Genomic DNA, 24,279 nt, shown 5'->3' with positions numbered 1-24,279 from the left:
CACAATTTTTTGGTGGTTTTGGCAGTTGCCCTTGCAGTAGGAAGCCTGCAGGGCAGAGCAGAGGGATGCTGCTGTCCCTGCCCTGCTGCAGGCTGGCCTCGGCGCCCTTGGAGATGGTGGCAGCAGGGACAGACTCTCCCAACTCACTCCTCAGTAGCTTTCTAGGCACTGATGGTTTGTCTTGTGTGAAACCCTCCCAGTGGAGAGGGAACAGTGATGACTAAGTCGTAGGAATCCTTCCTCGCTGAGCAGGCTGCTCTACAGGGACTGGCTCCACAGCCAAGCCAAGTGGAAAGTCTGGCTCGAGGGGGCTGCTGCCCCTGAACTTGGAAGGGAGGTACGTCCTGGCAGTGCTCAGGGTGACTTGAGGCGACAGGACCAGCAGCAGGCCTTCCTGTAGTACCAGTGCGAGCACAGCTTCACCTTCAGCACCAGCACGCAGTTGGCCGTCGCTTTGTCTTCACAGGCATCTTCTGGGGAGCAGAAGCACACACAGAAGGGGTTACAAAGGAGGTGCGCTTCCCCAGTGTGGACATCACAAAGCCAAGGGCTCTTCCATCTCCCCGCCCTCCCAATTGTACCTGGTGCCTCCGTGGGGCACGGCTGGAGTTGGCACGTCTGCCTGGCCTCTGGTTTGGCAGAGGGGTCACAGCCCTGAGCCAGTGCTTCCCCCTGGTAGCACTTCACCTCCCGCAGTCGCACACCAGCACCACACGTCTTGCTGCACTGTCGGGGTCAAGAAACAGGAAAGACAGCGTGAGAGGCATTTTCTGGTTTTCTATAGCTTCCAAGTTCTTTCCTTTACTGAGGTCTCCCAATCCCTGCTTTGGATCCCCGTTCTTGAGGAGGTTTGAGTCAAATGCCACATTGATCTCAAACTTACTCTCTCTCCCTTTTTTTTACTGGAGGAAAGCTTCCCTGAGTTGGGGTTGGGGCAGAGCAAGGGAGAGTCTGCTTTTCATCTCTTTGTTGCAGCTCAGAACTATTTTTGTTTGGAGCGTTGATGCTGTGACAGAAAATGGAGAAAATGGCTGCTGTAAGCCAAACACAGCTCCCCAGTCTTCCCATGCCCTAAATGTTCACCAGTTACTGTTAAGGCAAAGAGGGAAAGACAAAACATGGGCTCCTGGCAGCAGAGGAGACGCAGCTGTATCCTGCATGCCTGTAGTGTGGTGCATGCTCTTCTTGAGGCAGTAACCCCCATGATGGTCCAAGATTTTCTCCAGCCTGCATCTGCTGCCAATTAGTGTGATTTTTGTACGTAGAGTGATAAGGAGAAATATCTTTGACCAAAGATTGATCTTTCCCTGTATAGTTAAACTTGGCACAAATAGTCATGTTTACAGAACCAAGTGTCTTCAATTCTTCAGGTTCATAAGATGCCTTGGGGAAGCTGAGGAACCCACCAGTCCCATGCATCTGTTGGGGACCAAAGGTCTCATGTGGGTGATCCTGTGAGTTCACTTTGAATGGTTCTGTCAGTCTCTTCTGGAATTGGCCAAGCATCCACTGGCACACTAACTAGACAGGTGGAAAATGGCTTTTTTGGGGTTGTATTGGACAGACATACGGTATCTAAGCCAGGCAGCAGTCTCTCATCCTGATGCCTGTTCTGCAGAAGAGCAGAACTTGGGGTCCCACCCAGACTTGGCAAATCCCTGGCAGAGCAGGCTGCCAGAGAGCCTCAGCACAGGTCCTGCTCCACTAACCCTGCCCCTTCCCCCCCACCCCCAGCCCTACCTGGGACCAGGAGGTGGTGAACCATGTTGAACACGGCCTCCTGAAGCAGGCGGCTTGTTCCTCGGGTTTGGGAGAGGCCTCGCAGCGTTTCTCAGGGTACTCCCGGTAGAGCCCGTTCTCCAGGCCCACGCACAGCACCAGCCGGGTCTTCACCCCTCGCCCACAGCTGGCGTCACACTGCGGGGGAACAGAGCAGCCTGCTAACAAACAGTGCTCCAGCTTCAGGCAAGGGGGCATTCTGCTCAGGAGGAAGGCTCAACGCCTGTGCTAACACCAGTCTGACAGAGGGACGTGCTGCCCAAGCCGCAGGAGCAGGGGGTGTGATTTCCCAGGGAGCAGGGACAGATGCTGGTAATTAGCGTTCAGCTGAGTTCACCTTGGCTGGCCTGGAGAGCAGCTACCACAGGGCGCCTGGAGCAGCCAAGCTAAGACTGCAAGAGGCTGTTTCTGCCTTCTTTCACTTGTATCTATGGTCTGGAAAACCACACAGCATATGCATGAAGCAACCTACATCTTGGAGTACTGCCAAGCTTTGTGCGGGCCCAAGGGGACCGAAGTGGTGCAGTGCAGGTGATGTGCACAGATAAGTACTGCTGAACCCAGTGCTATGCAGGCTTAGCTGAGAGGGCTCTCTCCCTCAGGATACCCCCAGGAAAAGCAGCAGGAGGCAGGATCTGCTCCCTGATGTCCATGCAGGCAGTTGCCATTTTAAGATTTCACTGCTTTGAGTCCTTTTCCACCACAGCAGGGCCAGCACAACTGGCTTGCATCCACCCCTAGTCATCCTGAGAACTCAGATCTCATCAGTAGAGAGAACACAGCAAAGAAGCTGGCACAGGCAAAGGTGGGGGGGGCTCAGCTGGTCTTTCAGAGCTTTGATGAGTTTCATAGCTGGGTCACTGCAAAAAATGTCACTTCAGGACTGTGTGTGACCCGCACAGAGGGCCAGAGCAGGGGAGGGTTACAGAACTGACAGGTTTAACCAGTCTGTGCTTTTTACTGGTGCTGGAGGAGGCTCAGCTGAATGCAGTCAGCAGCTATAAAGGGAGCAAAGTGAGAAGAGAGGCTAAGCCATGACTGGAAGGAAGAGGGCTTGGCTGCTTCTCTTATATCCTAGAAACCTTCTTCCTTAGTGCTGTATGAATCCCTGTTTTGCTCAAGACTTCAAAGAAAAAGCTCAAGCCTCACAACTGACTCAATGTGTTTCTGTGGGATTTGGATCAGCATGTGTGGGGAAGCCTGAAGCCTTTAGGCCTTAAGCAACAGAAAGAGTAAAAAGATGTGCAGAGACTGAGTGTTGGGTGGAACAGAGCACCCGGACCACGTTCACTGGACTGTCATCTCTGAAGCAAGTACACAGTTATGGTCTGGATGTGACTTTCAGCACAGGGATCTGGGCTGTGGTTCAGGTTTTCCTCCAGCTGTTACTTTTCAGAGACCAAGCCGGTTTTGTTCAGACTTTCTCTTTACTGGTGGGAACCTCGCGTTCTCTGTGGGGGTGAGCGAACAAGGCTCTGCTGAGGAGCCAGGTGGGAGAGCAGTTTCCTCAAGGTATTGCTGCCCTCCCGTGGAGCTCCTTGGGAAGGCAGCAAATGCCACAAACTTCGGGGGTTTTATGGGGCACGGCAGGGAGAAACCGGGATATTCACTACTCCTTGCCTCTTTCTCAAAGCAGCTGGGACAAGGATACAGATCCATGTCTGGAGGTCACACTATACAACGGCTCTCTGCCAAGGGAAACAAGCTCCCAGCACATCCCGTGGGATAAGGGGAGGAAAGGAGGTCTGAGGACACAGGGGCTGCGTTTGGCTTTACCTGCTCCCACTCCTGCTCCACCCAGTGTGCGGGGCAGTTCTTGTCCCCGCACGGGTGCACAGCCAGGGGCTTGGTGGCCGGGTCACACTGCGAGCTGGAGATCACCTTGCCCTCCAGGTTGCGACACGCGACGAAGCGGCTCATGCGCCCCTCGCCGCACGGACCTGAGCACTTGGAGAGCAAAAGGCGTTTAGACACATCAGAAAGCAGGGAATTGGAGAGGTCAAGGTTGGTGGTGCCAGCAGAGCTGAGTCCAGAGTCCAGCCCTGACACTGGGGCTGTTGCACTGGATCCCAAGAGGATTTAGAGGTTCGTTTGGCCAGGGGGTTCCATTCTCCAGGTGCCCTGAGCTTCCCAGATTATTGAACGGAGCTCAGCTCACAGTTAGCCAAAATTTACAGCAAGGAGGGGCAAAAAACCCAGAGGTTATTTTAGTTTCTGTAGCTTGGCCTCTGCCAGAAGAGAGCCGACAGAGATTGGCAGCACGTCCGGCCAGCTGCTCCCACCCTCCAGCCCAGCGCTGGGTGCGAGGGGCACAGGGGATGCCCGGACTCACGGGGCCCCAGTCGGAGGCGGTCCAGCGGCGGTCGCAGGGCGGGCCCATGCACACCTTCTCGCTGCTGGGCTTGCGGGACTCGTCGCACAGGGGAGCTTCCACGGAGCAGCGCACCTCCCGCTTCATGGTCCCCGGCGTGCCACACCGCGCCGAGCACTGCAAGGGCCACAGGGAGTCGGCCCCAGGGCTCAGCGGCACAGAACAAGGGTGGGGAAGCAGCTGTGCCGCCTCCCGGTTTCCTCCTGCTGCTCTAGGGGAGAGGGACGGGCCCCAGCAGGGACAGAAAAAGGTGTGTCCACCTCTGTCTTTGCTGCTCGTTTATTCTGGGACCTAGAGCTCCAACACGTCGATGCCTAAAACTGCTGTTCAAAGTCACTGGGCCACAACCCGAGCAGGCTATGGGAAGTCAGTCAAAGGGACTGCAATGGGCTTTTAGTTTTTCTGTATCTCCATGGTGTGGGAACCCTGGAGGCTGAAAATTCCAGGCTTTCTGTGCTGAGGGGCACTAAACCTCAGGCAGGCACTGCATTTGACTTGAGGCCGTGGAACAGGCATCTGAAATTGAGTGATGGCACTGGGGTTGTGGGTGTGTAGTTTGAAAAAGGGTGAAAAATTAGAGTTTAAGATTTTAGCATATAGTAACATATATAGGGCAAGATGGAGACTTTAGGGTTGAGGTTAATTCACCTTCTTCCTTCTTTTTCATGGGTTTGGGTGGTTTTCTGTAACTGGTTAATCAAGTCCGCATTGCGGACTTCGGGTGGTTACTTATTGGGTTTAAAGTGAAGATAGTTTGGCTGGCATTTCACAATTGGATGGGTTGTCCTTGAAAAGACCTTGTAGAGATAGAGAGGTACTCTACTGCACCTTGTTAACTAGAGGTACTGCAGAACTCACGGCTTGTGAGACTGTAATATAGATAAGAGTTAAGAAACACTGAATCCAAACGTGAACTGCGACTCCCGTGTATTAATCCCGACCCCATGGTGCCGTTTCCCAATTGGCCCTGACTTTGCATCCTCTAAAAGAGGAAGATTCTTGCTGGCAAGGCTTTCACTTGGTCACTGTCCTGCTTTAGAAGTGGCCTTAGGAAAAATGTTTTGCTATGGGCTTTGTCTGCTGAGCAGTGCCAGAACAGGGCAGCTGCAGATAGAGGCACTCCTTTGTTTCCCCGGGGTGCAGTTGGCCGGGGGCTTCCTCAGCACCCACCACCTGCCAGCCACCTTCCTCCAGGCCCCACCCAGCCCTGGCTGCTCAGCTCCAGGAGCAAAGCCTACCTCGGACCACTCGGAGAGCTCCCACTGGGGCCCACAGGCCTTGTTCTTGCAGGCTTTCCTCTCCATGGGCCTGGCCAGCCCTGCTGCCTCGCAGAGGTCATCGTAGACAGAGCTGTCGAAGCCCGGTGCCAGCATCTTCCAGCAGCGCACGGTGCGGTACTGGAAGCCCTCGCCGCAGGTCCGGGAGCACTCGCTCCACCGGCTGGTCTCCCACCTCCACGAGCAGGGAAAGCACAAAGGAACACCCAGGTAAGGGGGACCAGGGCCATGGGGTGGCAGGGACGTGCCTGCACACCCGGGGCTCCCCCACCCAGCAGCTGCTGCTGGGGCTCTGCTCATCACATCTCAGTAAATGTGGTGCTGGCCTTGAAACCAGCTTTGCCCTTAGCAGGCAATTTAGGTCCCAAATTCTTCCCCTCTTCTTGCTTACAAGGGGATGCGATGTCTTCTTAGTTTAAGCACACCTTTCAGCCCAAAAATGGCTGTGTGCCTTGAGCAGAAAATGATCCTTAGAGAGATATCTCCCTGTGGACAGCTGATGTCACTTCCACTCACCTAGGCTGGCAGTCTCTCCCTGTGCAAAATTCATGAGTAGGTTCTGGTCGGGTCAGGGCATCGCAGTAGGATTCATCCACTTCCACTCCATCATAGCGCACACACATCGCGTAGGAGGTGCTGATACCTGCTGGGCCAGCAACACCCTCAGCCACGCTCCGTCACATCCAAGAGCCTCCTCCCACCAGCATTAAACAACTGGAGTGCTCACTGCATCTGAAACTCTCCCTGTTGTACAAAAGATTACCACGATTCTCTCCCTCAACAGCCCAAAAGGGTCAGTCACCTGAAGCCAAACCTACCTGAAGTGCAGGTGGAGCTGCAGGGGGCATAAGCTGAGACTTTCCACCGATACATGTCAGCCAAGCTGATGTCGTCGTGGCCCACGGGGCTCACATCAAACTCATTGCTGTGGAAAAAGGAGGCGGTGTGAGGTAAAAATGAAAAAAAAAAAAAATAAAGCTGCAAACATGAAATATAGGGAAATTCCTTCTTGGTGTCTTCGAAGATGGAAAGAAAGCCAGTGTTTCTGCTTTCCATTTCCTCCACCTTGGGCAAGGGAGACCACTGATGAACAGAGAGTGCAAAGCCTTGATCCACCTCTCAAATTCAACTAGCAAGGAGGAAGCATCATTCATAGTGAGTCTTGTGTATATCATGGTTTGCCAGCCATGTGGGTGCCCTCAGCCTCAGCTTGCACCTCACCTTGAGGCATGATTTGGGTTGGAAAGGGTAGCTCAAGCAAGGTCCCTCTCATATCATATAATGTGGTGTGGAGAGCTCATATGTGGCATCTCCGAAATATTTAAAAGCTGATCCTCAGTCTCCTGCCAAATGTTTACAGAAGCTTCAGAAGCTTATGTGCCCAGAGGAATGGGACAGGAGGGGTGTGACATGATGGTATATGCGTATATGTGACATGCTATGGATTCCTGGCCTTCTATACAACCACACCAGGTCCTCCAGCACCCGTTTAAATGGACCCTGAAATATGTTCCACGAGCTCCACGTCAGGCCAGCTGTAATCATCAGTCTTTGGAGGAAGCACCTACAGCAGCTTCCACGGATAGACACCGGTGAATGGGGGCATCAAGGACAGCAGGGAGACTCCCAGAGGACTGGCTTGGCCCTCCCTCCCCAGCCACCACGCCCTGTCTCATCCCAGGAAACCAGGTGCCACCTTTCGGCGCCAGGGGCTCGCAGAGGCTCTGCCTGGCTGATGTCGGCGGTGGGGCTGGCCCCGAGCAGAGGGCTCTCCACAGATGCCCTCATGCTGTAGTTGGCTGCTTCCCCCTGACCACCAGCAAACGCCTCCACTTGCAAGTCCCCCCCCAGTGAGTTCTTGCGAGCTGGAGCTTTGTGGAGACCCTGAGGCCAGCGGGGCCAGAGCCCGGCCGTGGAGTTCCTGAGGGCCGGCCTGGCTGCCAGGGGCTGCAGCTCCCTGCAGAAGGCGGCGTTGTGGGGGTCTCGGTGACACAGGCGCCTGAGGAGACGGAGCCTGGAGGACGTCACACGGCTCTTCTCCGACAGCTCGGGTCTCCTCATGCTGTAGGGCACAGCCGTGCTGCTGATGGAGATTCGGTTGAACCTGAGAGCTGGAATTAAAATACATGCTTTAACTACGTGGGATGGCTTGTGCTTCAGCGTGTGGCATTTAACAAGGCAAAAAAGCATCCGGTGTGCAGCCTAAAAATCAAAAATTTCTACCAGGGAGCAACCCCTCACTCTGTCTGGCCACTGCTCTGGAGCCCCATTTAAACTCCAGTCTGGGCCTTCACTCCTGGGCTCAACAGTGTTGCACATGTTCTTTGTTCCTGAATTGTTGTGTGGCTCTCCTAGATCGACCTCGGGTTTGACCTGTCCCCTCGCTGTCCCCTGATGATCACTGGACTGCTGCTAGGCCCTGTCGCTGTCACTGCCCTGCCTGCCAAGCTCAGGCATCAAGTGAGTGCCCTGCCTAACCCCTACTACAGAATCACAGAACCACAGACTGAACTAGGTTGGAAAAGACCTTTGAGATCATCAAGTCCAACCCATGACCTAACACCTTCTCACGGTGGCTGCCCTCTGGCAGCCTCCCCTTCCCTCACGGAGATACTGGCCCTTGCTGCTCCCTGACAGTCTCCACCCCACGATTTACCATCCTTCCCTCCTGCCCACCTTGATGCTAAAGCCACCTTAGATTTCAAGAAGACCACTGTGGAATGTCTGCTTTCAGCCAGTAAAACTGGGGGAAGGAAGAACAAAGCAACCGACCCAACTCTGTTTCTCCACCAGCTGCTGCTGCTTCCTCCTCCTCTTCCTCTCCTGCTGTGTTTGCATGGTAGACCTGTCTGATCTGAAAGTCATACTTCTCCTTCTCTTCACTTTGTTCCCAGCCCCAGTCCCGGTTCTGACTGGTTGAATTGGTCTGGAAGAAGTGCGGGGCACCGAAGCCTAAATCTTCTTGCCCTTCCCTTAGAGGAAGCTGTTCACTGGTGTCATCTGATGACAGGGAGAGCCAAGTGGCATTGAAGTCCTGGGCAGCTCTGGAGTTGGCTGGAATGGGATGGCTGTGGCTGGTCTCTGGCAGGCGGTGATAGAGAGGCCTGGCAAGGGCAGGGGCTGCAGTTCGGAGAGGTGGCGTCCGTGGGACAGTGTAGTCGTAAGTTACATGAGGCATTTTTCCATTGAAGTTATAGTACTGGAGGAAACGGGGAAAGAAAACAACGCTGCTTTTATTTCAAGGGTATGGATTCCCCAAAAGCCTTTTCTAGCCACATCTGTTTGGTGATGGCTGTTGAGAGAAGACAGCATCCTCATGAATCCAAAAGGAAAGCCCCCCAACCTGTCTGGCTTCCTCAACCCACCCACACACACAGGTTTGGCTTGGCAACCAGGTTATATTGCTACTGTCTGAGGGAGGCAGGCAAGACAGGAAAGCCTAAAAGTGGCTGCTCACATACCATGGCATTCAGAGACTGGTTAGTGGGCCCGTGGGCTATGATGTACTCCAGCCCATCCGAGTTCAGGCTCGAGGGCCGCCGGTACTTGAAGACGGTGCCAGCTACCCTGAAGTTCTGAGGGTGGTCAATGGCGAAGTTGCCGTTGAAAAAGAAATGCCCGGATTCATCTGCAAGCGCTTCAAAGAGAGAGAAAACAGACAGATGGGACATTCTGCAGAACTCTGGCACTGAGGAGAGGAAAGAGCCCATGAATGAGAAAAGCCCAGCAGAAACAGAACCCCAGGCCCTGCCTGTAGCAAACATGGGTTCCAAACAACTCTCCCGGCACTGGAGGTGTGGTAGCCTTGGTTTTTGGAGAGATGAAGCACCCATGTAGCTACCCTGGAGGAAATGCTCTCAGTAGCTCTCTCACAGCAGAGGTGGGAGTGCACAGAGCCTCCTCCCACCTCCCAGGCAGCTCATCTGGGGTCTCCATACCCACCCAGCTCCTCTGCTCACCCAGGATGTTCTCTGTTTTCCTGCGCTCAATGATGAGGATGTCTGTGGCACCAGCAGGGATGTTGGTGATGAACACATAACCTGAGGAACAGAACAGAGCATGAGGAGACCACAAGGGCAGAATAAAAAGGTCTGGGCGGGAAAAGCAGCTCATGGGACAAGTGTGTTTGTAGGGAGGCGGCTCTGCCCTTCAGCAGCAGGGTGCCAAGGACCTAAATGCACATTGCACCAGCCCGTGAGCTCTCATCCCAGATCTCTGAAATCCCATTAACAGATCACCATTACGGATGTCAGTCTGAGCACTGCTGGGTTTGGAGTCGGGAAGGAACTGCACAATGAAACAGTCTGGCTTTGGGGGTGTGGATGAATGTGCTTTCACACTCCTTCTGGCAAGAGCACAGAAAAAAAGCTTAGAAGTGATCAGAGCTGATGCTGAACAGAGGGTGGAAAAAGACCATAGGTCCCCTCAGCTCCTGACTCCATGGAATTTGTCTCAGGAGTAACATAAAAATTGACCTTTAAAGGGAGAGGAAATAAGAGGCTCTTAAAGTTGCGTGGTTTGGCAGTTTGTCTTTCCTGCTGGAAACGGGAGTCTTGTCTGTTCTGGAAGATATTGTGAGGGCTGGAATGGGAGGCCAAAACCGTGCCCATACTGCTACAGGGCTAACACCATTACCCCTGCCCTGGAAAGGGGCCCGAGTGCTTTTCTAGGCTGCTGTTTTGTAGGGAGTGAGGCAAACAACAACAGTGTGAAATGATGTTCCAAAACATCCTCAAACCACAGTTCATTAATTACTAATGAGCAGACCACAGTCCATTCTTCCTGTGGTTGGAGGACTGGGCCATCAGGCTGCAGGTATGAATGTCAGGCCCATTTCAGAGGGGACTGTCCCCCAGCTGTGCCAGCCACAGGACTGGGGAAAGCAGGAGATTAAGTGCAGGCTGAAACAAATGCTGTGACCCTCATCATAGCTTAAGTTTCAAATGAACACGTAGCACAAATGAAAGAAGATTCATTGATCTCTTCACATTATCTGAGGTGGGCAAGATGCCAAAATCAATAGGAACAAATAGATCCCCAGCTACTTCCTATTCTAAACAGGTGAAGGGAAACCTCACCAGCCTAATATAGAGCACATCAAACCAATCTCCTCTGATGATTAAGTGAGAAGGACAGAACACAGGCATTTAAGCAGGGGTGGTGGCACTCCTCTTTCCACCCAGCAGCTGGGAAAGCTCCTACCCACGGTTCAAGCCAGTCCCCCTCCACGCCAGCTGGTGGTAGGAAGTAGCAGGTGAAGTCTCCAGACTGGTAGCAGGGAGTACCTATCTGTGAGATTGCCTTTCGGAAGGTGCCCGAGACACGGTGGCAAGTGCTGCCGTCCCCTCCACACACCCTGCATCTGTCCATCGTCCGGGGCGAGTGCAGGCTCCCATCACACCCCACTGGCTGCAAAGGACAGAACAAGAGAAGGTTTCCTGGGGTGACTTTTTGATGCTTGTATCCCCAGCTGTCTGGTCTGTTTGTGCTGTATACTAAGTTCTACACCTTTGGGACTGGTTCTGGGAGCGAAGAGGGGGAAGAAGAAGCGCGGAGTTTGTTTGCAGAAACTGCTCTGATTCCTCCGCATTCCACTCCTGGACTGTGTTGTCTGCAGCACAGACAGACAGCGGGACAGTGATCTCCTCTGCTTTTAGTTAGTTTTTAGCTAGCTGAGGCAGAGAAGTTTCTTGGACTTTTTTTTCTTTTTCTTGGGACTGTTTAAGCCTGCTCTGGACTGAAAACCCAGAGGAGCACGGGAGTTCACACCTGTGGCCCACCGGGGCCCAGGACGGCATTTTCCTGATAAGACTGATAAGAGACTGGGCAAGTTGAGCTACAACCCATGGCAAGGACTTCCTCAATTTTGCCATCTCACTTCAGAATGAGAGGTTTTATTCTTTCATATTGTTCATTCTTTATGCTTGTGGGCACTTTGTTTGTTAAATAAATAGTTTTTCCACTTTTCTCCAAGGAAGTTCTTTCCTGGACCAGCTGGGGGAGAGGACGTTTGGGTTTGCTTTCCAGATGGACCCTATTTGGAGGTTTTCTCCCAAATTTGCCCTAAAGCAGGGCAGAAGGTTTCCTGGGGCCAGCTTACCTCCACAGGGGCAGGGTCTTTCCCAGGAAATGCTACTGCACTCTTTTGGGGAGGTTCTGGGGGGTTTAACAAACGAATCCAATGCGAGGCCTCTCTTTCAACTCCCTGCTGGGAACCCTTGGCTTTGCAATGACCAGGAGGTCCAACCATGCAATTAAAATCCCAGTTCCTCTACTGCTTCCTCCCAGAGCCTCACCTCACACTTCCCATTGATGCAGACCCCTTGGTAGGTCCTGTCCTTGCAGGAGGTACCATCCTGTGCTCGGGCCATCAGCTGCCTCTCTCCACTGCGGGTGGTGCACTGGAGGTCACACGGCTTGTTGGAGATACTGGTGTAGTCATCTGCAGGGACAGAGGCACAGGGTCACCAGGCAGGTCAAGGTGCCCAGAGATGGGCAGCAAGGAGAGGGACCTTCCCCTTGTCCCTGCTGACAGTTTGATGTCACCTTGGATGTTCCTGCTACTCCCAATGACACCCTGGATTTTACAGCAGCGAAGGGGTCACGGTGTGAGGCCGCACTGGGGACCGTGCCAAGCAGAAATCCTTCTTGCTGGGAAACCCTCTTCCTTGTCATGCCTCTGTAGTGCCATCACCGTGCCCAACATGGGAATGTGCATCAGCACATCCCAGGCCACACATAAATGCACAAGGGCAGAAAAAGGCTCTAAGAGGGGCACTGACTGTGTGGGGTGGTAGCCAGCTATGCCCCATTCACCTGAGCAGCTGGGTGTGCAGATGTTTCCATGTCCCCTTGACAGCTAATGGAAAAACAGGTGCAATAACAGGATAATACCTTAGGTGAACTCAGTTTGAGCCTCAAGGGACAACTGGACACGCCCATGAAGTCACTGCGTAGGAAATGGATGAGCACCCCGTTCAGAACAACCCAGCCCAGTCAGGAGCATCCATCCCTCGTCCCCTAGGAGTTTTCTGTGCCCAAGAAGATCCCGTGGGTGTTTTCTGACCCTCACCCCTTGTGTGAAGTCGTGCAAACCCACCTGGATAGAGGGGCATCCAGTGGTAATAGCGCTTCCCAAAGGCTTTGGCATTGAAACTGGAGCACTGCTGCTGTTTGAAGCTTGCTGTGTTGGCTGGGCAGGGCTATGGAGGGAATAAATGCAATCAAAAAGGTCCCTATCTCACAGCCATTCTTGTGACAGCTGCACCTTGTTGCATCCTTGCAGGTTGAAAATTCCCTGTCCACCCTGGAAGGCATTGGTGATGGACTTGGCTGTCCCCTAAGAGAGGCAGAAAGGCCAGGCCTTCATTGCCAAGGGCCTCTCAAGCAGCTGTGTTTAACAGCCCTGCAAAAATCCCTTCCAGCAATGGGAAAATCAGCAACAGGAAAAGCATCCTGGAAAAACTTCATCCCTCCCCTCACCCCACAACAAATAGGCTTTTACATCCTTTTGTCCCATCTCCCAGTCCCAAAGAACAGAGCCCATCTCCCACATCCTCAAAGGCACACACCATCCAGCACCCCAGGAGAGGATCACATCCCTTGTCTCCATCCTCTGAGGGACCAATCCCACCCCAAGTGCTGGTGATTTTGCAGCTCCAAGTAGGACCCCTGAGTCCCACACCCCCCCGTGAGGAGCAGTCAGAACTGGAAGTGGTTCTCACCCGCTGCTGGCACAGCTGGTAGTGCTTGGCTTGACCAACACACATGGTGCTGTTTGTTCCCTGGGGCATCTGGAGCCTGAAAAGCAGAAGTTTCCAGACATGACCTGGAGGTCTGTGAAGTACTGAGGACGACACAGGAGTCAGGCCTGACTTAAGTGGGAGAAACAAGGCAGATGTTTTATCAGAGCAGTTTTCTGGATCTAGGCTGGCCAACATCTCCTCTGAAACACATCTTCAGTGCTTTTAGGTGGGCTGTGATTTTAGGCTGTGCTCGTTTTGAGGTAGGTTGAACAGATAGGGAGCAATTGCAGTATTGGCACCCCTGTGTCCCTTCACCTCTGAGCTCCAAAAGGGCTGATGTGATCCAAAGGCAATAGAAGCTGGTGGTCCATCACCCCTATGGATGTGCCCAGGATTTGCAGTGACTGGGGGAGTTGATTTCAGAATCCACTGTGAATTGACAGAGAGACGGTGCCTATCAGGGGGACTGGCCACGCCAGCAGATTATCAGGGAAGGCTTGGCACAGGTGATGAACAAAAACCATAGGAATTTCTCAACACCTGAATCTTTTGGTCTGGCCAGCATGAGCTATCCAGGAGATACTGACTGATGCAGAGGCAGAAAAAAAAAATCTTGAAAGCTGTGAAGATATATGGAGAATGGCTGAGACCACGGTTTAAGGCAATGCAGTAATGATCTGCGAAATAATTTAGGCAATGTGTAAAGATGTGCAGCAGACACTGTGTTACCAGCACTGGGAGCTGAGGATACAAGGAACACCTAAAGCATATTCAGGCTGGCCTGGCTGGAGGTACTGCAGCTGTCCCTCCAGAGCAATGCTTTACATGACACAGGCAGAGCTTAAATTTGCAGTTACACTTCAAAAGTGCCATGCCTTTCAGAAGCAGAGGCTTCCTGCAGACTCAGGCAGAAATTGTTTCCTGGCCATACCTGCCTCACACTTAAGCTATTCACCTGAAAGCTGCAGAAACCTTTGGGCTGGCCTTTCTCTTTTTTTAATTCAAATTTAATCCCTGGACTAAAACACCACAGCAAAGCCTTCCCTCCCCAGCTGTGGAGTCAAGGATAGAGCTGGCATCAAATGGAGAGAAAAATCTCTCTGCTGGAAGCAGGCAAAGGGCAGAAGGGCTGCTCTGGCTGTAGGGGTGCAGGACAGCCCCAGGCTTCCTCCCTGTGCTATTCCCCACTGCTTTCCCAGGGTGCTGGAGAGGGGAGGAGCAGCAGCAGAGACACCCAGGGAGGCCACAGCCAGAGGGAAGGTGCTTACAGCACATCTGGACCTTCACCATGCTGTCAACCAGCTCAGAACACAGAAGTTTTCTGCAGCAGGAAGGAGGGCAGGTCGGGGGCCCTGCTCTGAGCTCACTCTGCTCAGGAGTGCATTCATGCAGAAGGGAAAGCTCGCTGTGCTGAGAACACCCGCTCTCATTAACATCCCAGGAGCCTGGAGGGGCAGGTTACAGAGCTGCTGCAGGACGAGGAGGGGGCATTGCTGGCAAGGTAGCCCAGACAGGACAGCAGAACTTCAGACAGGTGCAGTTCCCCTGCTCTCCCCACTCCCACAAACCCAATCCTGATCCCAGGACTGCAGCAGCTCTAGGGGCCAAATGCAGATGCTGTCAGGTGACAGCCAGATAAATGACAGAGGGGAAAAAACTTGCCAGCTCTGCAGGGAATAAAGAGGGGAAATTGCTGAGATGCGCCCGAGCTGGCTGCTGCCAGGAGTAAATCAAGTCCCCATAAGGTGTCTGGCAATATGTGCCCACATCCTGAGCACAGGAACTGGCCACAAATCAGGGCTGGGTTGGTCAGAGCAGCCAGGGCAGTGAGGGTTTGTGAAGGAAAGAAGAGGAGCAGAGCCAGCCTTCTCCAGCCCATAACCCTATCATCTTCAGGACTCCCAGAGAGGACCAGCCCCTTGCTCCCCATAGATAAATCAAGCTGAGTGGGTGACACGTTCAGGGAACCTGTCACCTGCCCCACTGCAGCGTGCTTCTCCTGTCCCCCTTCCCCACCACTGCCCACAGACCACAGCTGCCTTCCTTTCCCAGAGGCTACCGAGGAGGGAGCCCTGACCCTGCAACCCCAGGAGGTTCAGCCCCAAAACAACCCCAGGAGGTTCATCGGGGGTCTGGAGCACTCCCTTTCCCTGGCCAGGGGCTCAGGCTCACAACTCACCTCTGTCTCAGGCAGTGCCTCTCCCGGGACATCACCCCCCCGCCGCAGGACCGGGAGCAGGTGGACCAGGAGCTCCACTCTCCCCACCACTTGGTGACTTCTTCATCCCAGGCATCAGCTCCATCTGCTGCCTCACTACTGTCCTGACAGAAACAGAGCATTGTTAGCTGGAGAACCTGGCTCCTCACCACCAAAGGCAGCTGTCCTGGCACCTGGATACCCCCTAAACAGGCAGCAGTGGGACAAACGTGCCAGGATCTGAGTCCTGTGGGGCCACACCAGGATGTCAAAATTAAAGCTCCCCTCCAAGACTGAGTTCTGCATGGGAAGCAGGATGCCTTGGGATCTCGTGGGATAGAGAAGGGCTGTAGGGCTGGACATGTGTGGCAGTAACAGCAGCTGCAGCCTGGCCCCACAGCATCACCCCCAGCCCGGGTGAGGCAGAGCAGCAGAGCACGGCTCACACTTGGCTCAGGAGAGAAGAGGAAAAGCTGCACTTCTGGGCCGTGCAGGGAAGCTGGGAGTACACAGGTGTCAATTCTCAGAGCTGCATTTCCATGAATAACCTTCCCTTTGTGACTAAAGCAGCTCAGATCCAGGCTCCTCATTCCCCAACCCTCGCAAAAATCATTTTCAAGAGAGCTTCAGAATCAGAGCCTCTCCCCACGAACCCCACTACGTTCAGAGGAGGAATGCTCCCTCTCCCAGCACACCTTGCTGGATTTTAAATTTGGCAAACCTGAGCTCCTCTGACCCCAGCGGGGTCCTTGCAGTCGGCTGCTGTTGGCTGTGTCTCCACAATTCCCAGCAGGTAAACAATTCCGTGGTTTAGTTGTTTTTTGGTTTTTGGGGTTTTTTTTCCTGGCAGTATTTTCCTGTTTAGTGTCTGATGGTCTAAAAGCTCCCAGGGACTTTGGCAAACTTGCCTGTGCAAGAACTAATCTGCTGTTTACTGAAACACAGCTGTGAGTAGCGTCGAATGCAGCCCTGAGTTTAACACAGGACAGTGACTGGAAGGGATTTATCCAGCTAAAATGCCAAGTGTTTAAATATTAATGGGTGAAAATTAATACTTTGCGTGTGTGTGAAGTGTACTTTCTTAAAGCAAGGGCTCAGGGAAGCTGTATCAGTGCTACTGTTAGTAAAACACCCTGGTTTTAGTGGCTGATGGTCCTGTTGGAAACAACGCTCTGCAAAGCAGAACTGATGGATGTGAGAGAAAACCCAGCAGGGTTTGCTCATCACCGACTGTGCTCTGCTCACTACTTGGGCTGACTGTCTCCTGGCTTTACGCTCTTTCATGGTGTAATAAAGCCAAAGTGCTCTTCGTTTTGTTGTGTAATTCCTGCCTGAGAACTTGTGTTTCCTCAGTGCCTGCCAACAGAACAGCCTCTGGGCAGAGGAGACGCAGCTGGTTTATGCAAATGTTTTTAAGTTGTAACTTAAATGGTTGAAATGTGCATAGTGCCTCTTTTTGATGGCCAGAGCACGTTGGAAGGAACCTGCTCTGCTGCAAAGACAACAAAACTCCTTGCTGTGTGAAAAACCCTTCAGTGCTCTGGCTGAAGCTGACTTGCCTGACGGGGACCAAACGCTGTGGTCAGCAGCTGAGCTGCTCATTAGGAAAATCAAACTAAAACAGACATGTTCTCAAAAATACCTTCTTCTGTTCTTCCAAACGATCATCTCAACCAATTTCCCATGAGAATTTTTGTCTCACTGTATATTATCAGGCTGTAAATGGAAATTCTGACTATGCAGCTTCCACATCTACAAAGGAAACAAACCAGAAGTCTCTCATTGTAAGGTATTTTCAGCTAAAATTTTTCCCTGACCGCTCCTATGCTTCTTTGTGATACACATTTCAAGGCTGGGGTGGAAGAACTCTTCACAGCTGTCAGGAAGGAGAATTCCAGTGATTTATCTGGTGTCTGAGTGGAGAGCTCAGCACAAAACTGATTCTCTCATAGCTGGGGGGAAAAACCAAAGCTGGTGTCTTATCCCTTTCATGAGGCACATGGACTGCTGGACAGAAGGCACGTGGACCAAAAGCTGCAATATTTGCACAGCTTTACACGGGGTTTGTGCATTTGGAATGGTGAGAAGTTGCAGGCTCCTTTTCAGGGTACCTGCTCTTGGGGTGTTCTGCCTGGGTGCAAAGAGAACACGTATGTGGGGGCACAGCTGAGGTTTGGGGGAGATCAGCATGCCTGATCTGTGAGTTGCTTTCTCACAGGTAGGATAGGACACATTGCACCTCACTGACAGGATGAGGATTTATTGAAAGATGCTGGTCAGGGAGGCTTTTTCTTGTAGTAGAATGTGTTCCCCCAGATCCATAATCCCTGTTCCTGCTTCCTCTCTGCGCTGGAGGAATCAATCACTTTTTAAGTAGATTGATTTGGCTCTCGGGTTTTCCATGACCAAGCTCCCTTGCCAGACCTTCCCTAGGAGCATTTATTTTCTTGTGTGAGCAAGGACAATGCTGAGCTGCCCCCTTGGCCATGTCCCTTTATGGCACGACTGCATCTGAGTCCTAGGCCTGGACTAAGAGTGGGAGCTTCAGGTACTTGGAGCCGGGGCAGCTGGTTCCAATCTGGGCTGAATTTATTGTATTGTCAGAAATAAATCTGCATTGACCACGACACACAAATGGTTCTTGGTTTTAATAGAAGATATATGCATTTTCCAAAAGTCCAGATAATAAATTAAGGACTGTGGGACAGATTCCAGATTAGATTAACTCCCAGCTTCAGTTTCCCAAGCCTCTCGACAAATCCCAAGAGTGGATCCTGGACAAATGAATCCCCCTCTCCACCTACTCATTACAGAGGGAGAAATGAAAGGGGTTGGATTTAGAACTCTTTTGCATTGTCCTGGTTATGGGAGATGCTGGAGCTGCTCTAATCTGCACTCTGCTGCAGAATCATGGAAAAGGAGCAGGCTAGAAACACCAGAGCACAGGAGATGCACATGGGTCCAGCCTTCATAAGCCTGGCTCAGTCTGGGCTCGGCCAAGGGCTCTGCCTAAAGGAGATATGATTCCTTAGGCGATGAGAATTTCCACCCCTAGAGAAGACAGGCCATATTCCAGTTCAGCCAGGTGCTCTCCACAAGAATTTCCCCCGAGGTGCTCGTGGTTTGGCACCTGGTGGTTACAGAGCCGCAGCTTTTCCTCTCTGAGGCTAACCAAGGAATTCCTGTGCCTCCACACCTGTGCTGGAGGCCGTGTGAGGGCTGCCCTCCCATCCCCTCACCGGCGGAGCAGACCTGTGAACCCCAACCTGCAGGGAACTCTTCCAGGATAAAATGCCTGTCTCCAGACTTGCCAGCAGCAAGGGAACATCACTCCCCAAGCCAGTGCTACTGAAAGGTCTTTCTGCCCAAGCAAAGGCCCGGCAGCTGCTTCCCCTCTCCCCCCTGCCAAACAAAGGCTGCCACAAGCAAAAAATGCTTCAGCCCTGCACAGAAGGGTGGGCCCGGCCTGACATCCTATCGGATTTCCAGGCGGCCTTTCTGAAGAGCTGAAAGGGATGAAATAAATTCTCCGCTGCCTCTCTGTCATGCTCTGGATCAGCTCCGATCTGCACTGGCTTTCCCAGAAACCTGGGAATAACTGCAATTACCGTGTCGGTGGCCCAGTCCCCTGTGTTGCTTATTGTTGTGCCTAATCTTGAGATTCATTAGAGCCTGGCTCCTGGGGGAAAAAAAAAAAAAAAAGCTGTCTGGGAAGGGAGACCACAAACATGCCTCCTTAATAGAGGAGCTTGGGGGAAAGGCTCTCGCTGAAGCCTTGAGGGCTGGCCCACACTGAAGGGCACAGTAGCTGTCATAAAATCTTCTGCTCAACCCTGTCTGAGAGCGTAACACAACTCGAAACAGCGGCTGAAAATGAAATAAATCCTTCCCAGACCTCTTCCGAGGCTGTTAACTGCATGTCCTCTACCAAAAATTTCCACCATCCCTTTACTTAAGGGCTTCTCTCTAGAGCAAACCACACCACTTACTGAAATACTAAGTAGCTTCAGATGTCTGAATGCCTGGAATGAATGGCAGATTATTATCTGGGAATGAATGACCGTGTTCAACGCCCCTGGTTTGGGTTCCCCCTTCTCATTCTCTGACTAAAGCCGTGGTGATACACTCTACCAGAGCCCTGAGAAAAAACAATAGCAGTGGTAATTGTGCCCTGATGTTTTACAGAAGAAGTGGGGTTTGTTTAAAGCTATTTCTCACCAATTGTTTTACACCATTTATGTAGACTAGATAGTCTCTGTGAGAGATTCATATTTGAAGTAGACACAAACCCGTATTTTCCCTAGAAAAGCTGGAACAAGATATCTGAGGAGGTTTTCATAGAGGCAGGTATCCTGAGAACAACCAAGCAATGCAGAATAATTTTCAAGGGATCAGGAAGAACAGTAGTCTGTGGGAGAATGGAAGCTTTTTAAGGATGTGGAATTGCAGCAGATAAGTAACAAAAATCTGGACATATAATGAGGCACAGATGAAACGCAAATTAGAAAACCAGTGAACAGAAGCCAGGGGAGAACTACCGAGTTCTATTCACAGTCCCGCCGTGACAGAAAGTTCACAGGCAAGTGCTGCACATCATCCCAAAACACTTGGTCCAAGTCAGTTGGGTGATTCCCTGCAAGTGGGATAACACCCTTGTCCTGGGACAAGCCGGTAGAAAGGATGGAAAACTCTGAAGGGAGAGAAGGGAATGACAGGCAGTGAACATGAGACATGTCTATCACCAGGTTTTGAATGAGTGACAGGCAGTGAACATGAGACATGTCTATCACCAGAGGCATTGAATTGCAGCTGGTTTGGAAGCTGCTTGCCCGAACTCTGCATTGAGGTTTTCTGACACTCCTTGTATAATGTTTTATATGGAAAACGGGAGGACAGGAGGAACCACAGGTTAACTCCCCAACGAGCATTTTGTGCACTGCCTTTGCACCAGAGATGGACAACAATCAGTACCAGCAACCAGGACGACTCACACCACATCATCGGGGATCAGATGGCTCCGTGGGGATCTCCTGGAGTAAGGGAATCTTCAGGGCACAGGACTGGTGTGCGTTTGTCCTGGGGAGCCCTCCTCCCACCGGGGGATGCCCTTGTCTGAGGTGGTGTGCAAACACAGCTGCTGGGGGCAGGGAGAAGGGAGCAGCCAAGGCTTGTGCACACGTGTTGGTGGAGTCGTCCATCCAGGTCACTCCTGAATGAAGGACTTCACATCTGTTTAGCTTGACCTGGCTTGCTCTGCCTGAAGCTTCCGACTTAGCCCTGCAGCTCAGGGGTAAACAGAACAGGCAGCAGATGTGCGGGAAGGGAAAAACAAAGCTTCAAGATTAAGACAAACCCCAGAACAGGAGACACTGCTGCTCCTCAAAACTGAGTTATTCCCAGTAAATCTGCAGTGCCTGGTCTTCTCTGTGTCTAAAATAGCTCATGTGGGATTTGCTTTATCCCAGCCATGAGTCTGGGAGTGGGAAACACAACTCAAAACCCTCTTCCTTTAGCAGAGCAGAATTCCTTAGGCAGCAAAGAAATCCGGCCGGGTTCCCCCCGAGGAAACGGGAGCGCCGAGGCACAATGCAGGCAGTGACCCGTGGAGGCAGGGGCACCGCCGGCGCCCCGCGAACTCGGGATTTCTGCCGGGAAGACGGGAATTCTGCCCGCTCTGCCACGGGAAGGGGGGCGATTCACCCCGGCCGGGCCTCGGGAAGGAGACGGGACGGGCACAGGGGTCTCGGTGCTGCGGTGAAACAAGTGCCACGGGAGGAGGGCCAGGCTGAGGGGTCCTTTGTGGAGGAGAGAAGAGATGAGGGGAGCGCGGGGTTCTGGACACGCACCCCGTGGTTAGTGGGGAAAGCAGCTGCCTAAAGCCATGCTCGGGGCGGCGGGAAGGACGGGGAAAGGGGAAATCTGTTTGTTTCCAGCCCCAAACTTGAGCCAGCCTTCTGCTAGGGACGAATGAGGAGGGATGAACGTGGTGGGCAGCTTCGGGCGAACCCCCAGCCAGGGAAAGGCGCCGCGCCCCTGTGGTCCCTCCGGTGATGCTGGGACCCTCTCGGCGCATCCTCACACGCCCCTCAGCCTTTTGTTAGTGCCAGGCACGGCAAGCGGGCCAAGCCTGGTCCTCGGGGTCAGCCTGGGGGAGAGGCCACGGGACCCCCTTGCCAAGCAGCGCATGAGGGAGGGAGGGAAGCGCGGGGATCCCGGAGCGACGGGAACCTGAAACCTGCGGGGAAGGGAGGGCGAGGGGCCGCGGGTCGGACCGCTCTCCGTCCCTGCCCCGCCGCGGCTCCCCGAGGGGAGGGAAGAAGGGAAGGGAAGGAAAGGCAGGAGGGAGGGAGGGAGGGAGGGCGCGGGGGCCGCCGCTTACCTTATCGCCGAGGGGGGCGGCGGCGCGGAGGAGGAGGAGGAGGAGGAGGAGGCGGCGGGGAGCGGCGGCCATGCCGCGCTGCTGCTGCCGCTGCCGCGGAGGAGGAGGCGGCTCGGCGGCCCACCAGCGGCGGCAGCGGGCGCGGCGGGGCCCGCGGAGCGCGGCCCGGCATGGCTGGGGGAGTTAATGACTTTACAACCTGCCGGGCGGCGGGCGGCGACCCGCGGCGCTGCCGCTCGGCGGGGGAGGGATGGAGGGATGGCGATGGGACGGGGATGGGGACGGGACGGCGATGGGGATGGGATGGGGATGGGGGCCGGCTCTCCTCGGGCCCCGCCGCGCCCCGCCTGCCCCTCGCACCGCCCTGCTGCCGCCGCGCCCGGGGCTCGGAGCTCTCTCGCCGCTCTGTGCGACTCTTTCCGAGCCCCCCGCAGCGGCCCCGGCACTGAGAGGTCCCTGCGGAGCCACCCGCGCTGCCCCTCGCTCTCAAGCGGAGCCCTCCGTCCGTTTCCTGCCGCACAAAACGCTTTTGCTACTCGATTAAGCAAGCTCTGCTTCCCAGGGCATCCCTCTGCCCGGGCAGGGGCAGCCTGTGCTCCGTGCTGGGACAGAGCACAGCATCCCCCAGGACACGGGGAGCTGCTCTAGCTGGGGTGGTGGTTGAATCACAGAATCCTAGAATGGTTTGGGTTGGAAAAGACATTAGAGACCGTCTTGTCCCGCCCCCTGCCACGGGCAGGGACAGCTTTCACCAGGGATGGGGCAGCCACAGCTTCTCTGGGTACCCTGTGTCAGGGCCTCCCCACCCTCACAGGGAAGAATTTCTTCCCAAGATCACATCCAACCCTGCCCTCAGGCAGTTTCACGCCATTGCCCCTTGTCCTGTCACTCCATCCCTTAACGAAACCTCCCTCTCCAGCTCTCTTGGAGCCCCTTTAGGCACTGGAAGAGGCTCCCAGACCTCTCGCCCTCTCCTTTCTGGGTTGCCCCTCGCTGTGCTGCTGCTCAGAAAGCAGCTTTTGGCAAGATGCTGCCAGTAGCGTGCTGGCACCCCTGGGCCCTCCCGGGAGCTGCCTGCCGTGCCCATGGCCACAGGCTGGGCAGAAATGGCATCAGGTGTCCCCGGCCCGGGGCGGGCAGCTGGGGAGCAGCGGGTCCTGCCTGCCAGATGTGCTGTAATTAGTGTGGGGAGGTGATCCGAGTCCTCATCGCTCCCTCACCGAGGGTTTCAGCCTCAAGGTGGAGGGAGGGGAGAGGAGAGACGGGGATGTCAGCAGGGGGACTCCTGATCAAAGCTGTTTGCTGGCGGGGAGGGGAGGAGGGGGCGTCTGCTTCTGACCCAGCCGGAGAAAATGAGGGTGAGAAGCACTGACAAAGAACACGGTTGTGCCTCCAAAAGCAGGGAGGGGAGAAAAGCTTCAGTCATCTCCTGGATGTCCTGCCCTGCCGCAGCCCCGTGCAATGTCCCTCCGCAGCCAGCTCCTGCCCTGCGGATAAGCAGAACTGTGGAGAGGCGCGGAGCTGGGGGAGAGGCTGTGCCTAAGAAGAAAAAGGTGGCTGGCTGGCTCCAGCTGAGCGAGTTTCAGTGCGTCTGATCTTCTTCAGCCCCTCTCAAAAGCAGTGTCCGAGCAGAAGCCCCGGCAGGCAGAAGGAGGCTGTGTGCAGGATTTGGAGAGGGGGATCTGCGTGTGAGGCTCTGCGGGAGCGTGACGGGGCAAACCCAGGTGGCCTCCGATGCTCTCCCCTCCAGGCCCCCTCCGTGCCCCTCTCTCCTGACCCTTCTTGCTTTCATCCCCTTTCATCACTCCTGAGCCTCCTGTGCTCACAGGAGTGATACAAGCACAGCGCGGAAGGCAGAAAGACACTGTTTAAAATGCTGCTTGTCATTTCACATCCTGAGTTTAGGAATCCTGGTTGTTTCCTCGGGGTGCAGAGGAGGTTTTGAATACTCTCAGTCAATGTGGGAACAAGGATATGGGAGATAAAGGTTCCCTTGCAGCCTTGAGACACCACCCACATTAACCAGTGCCTGGGAAGGTTTGGTAGTGTTACTCAACCGATTAAATACATTTTAAATCTTGTTAACAAAGCCACCACAACTTACCCCCAGCCTCTTAACCATTTCCAATCCACTTTTCTCAATTATTTTTTCCCCTACTGTCTTTATTCACACCATAAAGTAAACCTGCCACTTTCTAATTGGACCAGCTGGTTCTGCTGTGGGACATGTTACGTGTGAGCAGACCAAGCCTGGCATGTGCAGCAGCCCTTTGTGGTCTTGCATGCAGCACTACCATCACAAGGGGCTTTTCCCCAGTTGCTTTCCAGTTTCATGTGCCCTGTTAGCAGAAAGCAGGGCTGTACTGCCACCAGGCAATGTTGAAGGATTCCTGAGTTTGAGGATCTCCTGTGTAGCAGCACCCACGGTTTCATCCCAGCTGTCTCTCCTTAGCCAGTGTTTGTCATTATAGGATGCCAATCCTGTTTAGGACTGATTCACACTCATCCCCTGCCCTCTGGAAGTTGCCTGG

At 53.7% G+C, this 24,279-nt stretch overlaps 1 protein-coding gene across 1 annotated transcript; it reads right to left on the bottom strand.

The window, feature by feature from the left end:
- Nucleotides 1–21,920, bottom strand: LOC136294431 (ADAMTS-like protein 2). The gene is given in 19 exon segments (XM_066192143.1): nucleotides 1–473; nucleotides 582–726; nucleotides 1,741–1,917; nucleotides 3,556–3,726; nucleotides 4,112–4,267; nucleotides 5,389–5,602; nucleotides 5,944–6,073; nucleotides 6,246–6,352; nucleotides 7,124–7,538; nucleotides 8,200–8,626; nucleotides 8,889–9,064; nucleotides 9,387–9,467; nucleotides 10,713–10,836; nucleotides 11,724–11,869; nucleotides 12,527–12,629; nucleotides 13,152–13,227; nucleotides 15,352–15,489; nucleotides 21,749–21,894; nucleotides 21,897–21,920. Coding segments are annotated over 19 exon segments (3,075 nt in total). The 3' UTR covers nucleotides 1–354.
- Nucleotides 21,921–24,279: the final 2,359 nt, after the last annotated feature.

The sequence above is a fragment of the Chamaea fasciata genome, unplaced genomic scaffold (assembly GCF_029207755.1).
Source record: "Chamaea fasciata isolate MVZ Bird 193981 ecotype frontalis unplaced genomic scaffold, bChaFas1.0.hap1 SCAF_10, whole genome shotgun sequence".
NCBI classification, from domain to species: domain Eukaryota; kingdom Metazoa; phylum Chordata; class Aves; order Passeriformes; family Sylviidae; genus Chamaea; species Chamaea fasciata.
This window is presented reverse-complemented; position numbering and strand designations above follow the sequence as displayed.